At 32.4% G+C, this 4,522-nt stretch overlaps 1 protein-coding gene across 1 annotated transcript; it reads right to left on the bottom strand.

The window, feature by feature from the left end:
* LOC114733660 (protein DETOXIFICATION 43-like) lies at positions 1 to 4,227 on the bottom strand. The gene is made up of 13 exons (XM_028921153.1): positions 4,130 to 4,227; positions 3,506 to 3,627; positions 3,129 to 3,359; positions 2,796 to 2,995; positions 2,520 to 2,655; positions 2,300 to 2,396; positions 2,081 to 2,181; positions 1,595 to 1,758; positions 1,365 to 1,436; positions 1,096 to 1,212; positions 509 to 604; positions 239 to 360; positions 1 to 43 (listed from the first exon to the last, which is right to left on the bottom strand). The coding sequence occupies exons 1-13, from the start codon at positions 4,225 to 4,227 to the stop codon at positions 1 to 3; spliced, it is 1,599 nt and encodes a 532-aa protein (XP_028776986.1).
* Between the last annotated feature and the right edge of the window lie 295 nt (positions 4,228 to 4,522).

Raw genomic sequence — 4,522 nt, 5'->3', positions numbered from 1 at the left:
TCAACCTCTAAGAAAACGCCAAGGTCCTGTTCCTGTTCCCATCCTGCAATATTGAAACAAAACATTTTCATTAAACTTCATAAATATTTTTTCATTGAAGTCCTTATTATTTCCAATAAAATAAAACAATTAATTAATTGAGATCATCTTGTTTTACCTTGAATTTTTTTTAGTTCTATAGAAATTTTTTTTGGCATGGATGTATAATTTTAAAAGGAATAAAAAAAGGAATGAGTACCTCCAAATTCCAGCAAGCATGCGAAGAGCCATATATATAGTCAAACCAATCCATATGCCAATATACCCTTTGGCTTTATACAGCAGGAATTCAATTCCAACGCTTACAATTGAAACCAATACCTGAAACATCCGCATTTCGTCACAACAACCACACGAAAAAAAAAAAAACATCATGTCATTTTCTTTTCTATATATATATATATATATATAAACATTTAAAGCAGAATTAATTAATACATATATAAGAGTTTATATGTGTGAGACTTGCCAAGGAAACTGCTGCATATGTAAAATCAGAAGCTCCATAGTTCACACCATCAAACACAAAGGACAATGCATTGATTGGTTGTGAAGCTGCTACAAACTGTTCCATTCAGTTCAACACACAACATTTAATTAGTTCACAAATCATATCCCATCAACATTGTTTCCACTTCATCAAATCTTGCAGAAGATGAACTTTTTATAGTCGATACTGCGACTTGGCTTAAATTTAGATCAGTTGATACGTACATAGTATTCCTCCGGTCCTAAATATAAGACCCATTTTGTAATGTATATTTACACTACAAAATGGGTCTTATATTTAGGACCGGAGGAGTATCATGATTTGTTGTTTTATGGTCTAGTGATCTGTAAGTTCTCCTGTAAATAAGATGTTGCGAGTTCGATTCTATTTATAACTTTAGGTTGTTAGTACTTGTTCTTATCTTTTTAATTTAAAAAAAAAAAAGGTGGAGTAGCACTTCTCTATTGTTGGAAAATACTAAATTCAAACAAAAACATTTTTGTGAGTTTAATATGCTTTAAATTTGAAAAGAAACATTGTAAAGAACCAAAAATATATATACATACAGGAAAGCCTATTTTGATAAGGTGGAGAACACTTGGGGTTTTAGAGAAGATGCTGGCTCCAAAGCCCAAACCAAAGCCAACAATAACAGATAGCCCTACTCCCATCACAAAAGTTATCTGCATATGTAGTAATCAACTACAAGATTAATAACTGAATATATTTTTATGAATAAAGCTTTAAAAAAAACAGAGCTTTTAGAACTCTCAGAAACTAGTAAAACAATTTTTTGACAAATAAATTATATCAGTTTTGTAAGATTATGACCTACCTGGAGTATCCTTACAGCTGATGCTTTGGCCTTGGCATAGTTTTTCTCAGCAAATGAACATGCCAAAACCGCCTGTCAAGAATATTATTTGACGTTTAAAATTTGTTTGGTTACGATGAAGAATATGGAGGAGAAAAAATTACGAGAAAAAAAATATATATATATTTTACTGTTTTTAGAAGTTTTTCTTCCTAGTATTCTTTCTCTATATTGAAAAGTGTCGGAGCCACCTGAATAGCAACAGCTAGACCATCAGACAAAAGGGAAGAAGTGATCCAAACTTGTTGGCATGTTTGGTGGGCAGCCATAGTGATTGGACCCAACCTTGTTGCTAATGATGCTGCAAATGTCACAACAAAAGTTACTGCAACTACTCTTGCCATCAACAACCCTCCTGCACATAATAATATTCATTCAATGATATTATTATCATTAATTAGATTTTATATATGATCATAAATTCAAAAGAGTCAGCATAATACTTATGTAAATGATGTTTTCATTACTTAACAATAATCTAACATTCTATATAAGTCATGTTAAGCTAAGAAGTAAATGCAGCCAAGGTGGGATGTATGAATTATGTGTTGGCAGTACAGGCGCTGTTCATAAGAGTTATTTCATCACTCTGTAGGTTGTGGTAACTCTCTAGAATTAAATGAACCCGTCTTAAACATAATGTTTAGAAGAAAGAAAAATCAATATAAGGTGCTCACCGTTTCTAAGAAAGCGAAAAATCTGCAAATCCTTAGTACTAGGAGGTGAGAGATTAACTTTTCTCATTAACAATACCAAGAGAGCCAATGCCATCAAGTACCTAAATTAAAAAAGATCACCAATATATATTATAATCAAATTATAATCAGTGGAGCAATTATTTATCCTTTGACAATGAAAATGATAATAAACATTGATTAAGAGTAATTAAGACTCACTGTGAGATGACATGAGCCAAGGCTGCTCCTTGAAGGCCTAACTTGCAGTAAAATATAAGTATGGGATCCAATGCTACATTTAGTGAATATCCACTAACTAAAAACAATCAAATCAACAAAATGAACCAAATTATCAGTTTATATGTACGCTTAACTAACTATATATTTTATGACTAATACAAAAGATAATTAATAAAAAAAAGTAACTAAACATATATACCAATAACATATAAGGGAGTTGTGGTGTCCTTGAAGCCTCTGAAGATTCCTTGCATAGATAAAGCCAGAAGAACAGCAGGAGAACCCAGTGCTCTCAGTTTCAAGAACTTTTCCCCAAGAATCAGCATAGGAGAATCCTAGTAATTAACAAAATACAAATCATTATATTACTTTAATTTACCCCATATATATATATATATTGAAAGATTAAGCTCACACAAATCTTTTGTTATCTGATATGTCTAGTTAATGATGAAAAGATAAATAGGACACTTACTGGTTTGGCACCCATAAGAAGTAAAAGAGGTTTTGCAGCAAATATCAGGAGTGATGCTTGAATGAGGCCAAGAATTGTCCCAAATATTAACGCTGTTGATGCTGAAGCTATCTGTTTCTTCTCCTTCTTCTTCTTCTTCTCACTCTTATTCTTGGCCTTATTATCCAAGGAAGAAGACTCGGACGTATTTGTGTTGATATCTGATATATATAATTCAGCATATTTTTCGAATTTTAAGAGCTTAATTACAGATAAAGTTAAAGTTATTTATATACAAATTAACTTCACTGAATATATAAATTATATAGTTGGACATGGCACTAAGAGTCTTACTCTTATCACTATTCTTCTCCACAGTGTCGCTCTCATCATCATCACCAATATTATTGTTAATATCATTATTCTCTTTGATGGGGAAACCTTTTTCAGTGTCTGAAATTTTCTTAAGAGTGTCTTCCTCTGCCACAAACGATGTAGTGACACTGACCAGAGGGAAAATGGTGATCCTTGAAGCTTGGTTAAACAGTGTTATAGACACTCCTGCTGCAGCAAGTTCCACAGGTCCTACATATATAATCACCATAAAAGAACACAGGTTAGATTGATCTGCAGATGAAGAACAGGGAACAACATATAGATTCCGGAATATTCTATGACCAGAATCATCATTTGAATACGATGTCTAATTTTAAGGTTTTATAGGAACGTACCTATATGGCCTATGAAAGCAGTGTCTATGAGAGAAGCAATGGGATCTGATGCCACAGCCATGGCAGCTGGAACTGCCATTCCTAGTAGTTCCCGACCAATTGAATCCAACTTGAACACTGCCCTACACTCACAACATTGTTCATATTCCAAACAAATCAATATTATTCAACATCCTACCCAAGAGAATATCAATATAATTGTCAATATATACCAAGTCAAACTATTCACACACACTATCTCCGGTCCTTGTATAAGACTTGGTTGATGAATTTGGAGATATTAAGAAAATAACTAAATTACTTAATTATAGCATATGTTATGTGATTTATAATAATGATAAATTTAAAAAAAAAGATAAATATAAATACTTTAAAGTAATTTATTAACTTTCTTAATCTTCCCAAATAAACTTGAGTATTATATTAAGGACTGGAGGTAGTATAAGCTTAATCTTAGAAATCTTTGGAAAAATATGAGTAGTCGAGGATTATAGTGTGATGTGGGTCACACTATAACTGATGATGGTACATGGGTTGGTTCAGTTACAAGAACACAGTTTCATCAGATCAAAACAGGGGATGATGATGTCGTCCATATATATATATATGTGTGTGTGTACGTACCTTGCATCTTCGAAGAAAACAAGGAGAGGAAACTTGAACCATTTGTTGTTACTTTTGAGCTCTTGCACAGTATTATTGCTTTCATTGTTGTCAGCCATGGGATCCAAAACCCTCAGAAAGAATCAGAAAACTTATTAATTCTTTGTTCACAGAGACTTGCTTCAGAGGTGAAGCTGATGCTGCTAAACAATCTGCAGAGTTCGAGGTTTATATAGAGCTTAATAAGCTGCATGGTGGTTCATGCGAAATACACAAAATGATTTTAAAAAGAACTAAAATATTGAGAGGGAATATTATATATGGAATATAATATGATAAAATCAACATTGCAGAAACAGAAGAGATAATATATCAGTTTTGATTACCAGCACTGAAGACATTGATACAATAGTA

This window comes from Neltuma alba, unplaced genomic scaffold (assembly GCF_004799145.2).
Source record: "Neltuma alba isolate B1F8T4 unplaced genomic scaffold, ASM479914v2 tig00013024_pilon, whole genome shotgun sequence".
NCBI classification, from domain to species: Eukaryota; Viridiplantae; Streptophyta; class Magnoliopsida; order Fabales; family Fabaceae; genus Neltuma; species Neltuma alba.
This window is presented reverse-complemented; position numbering and strand designations above follow the sequence as displayed.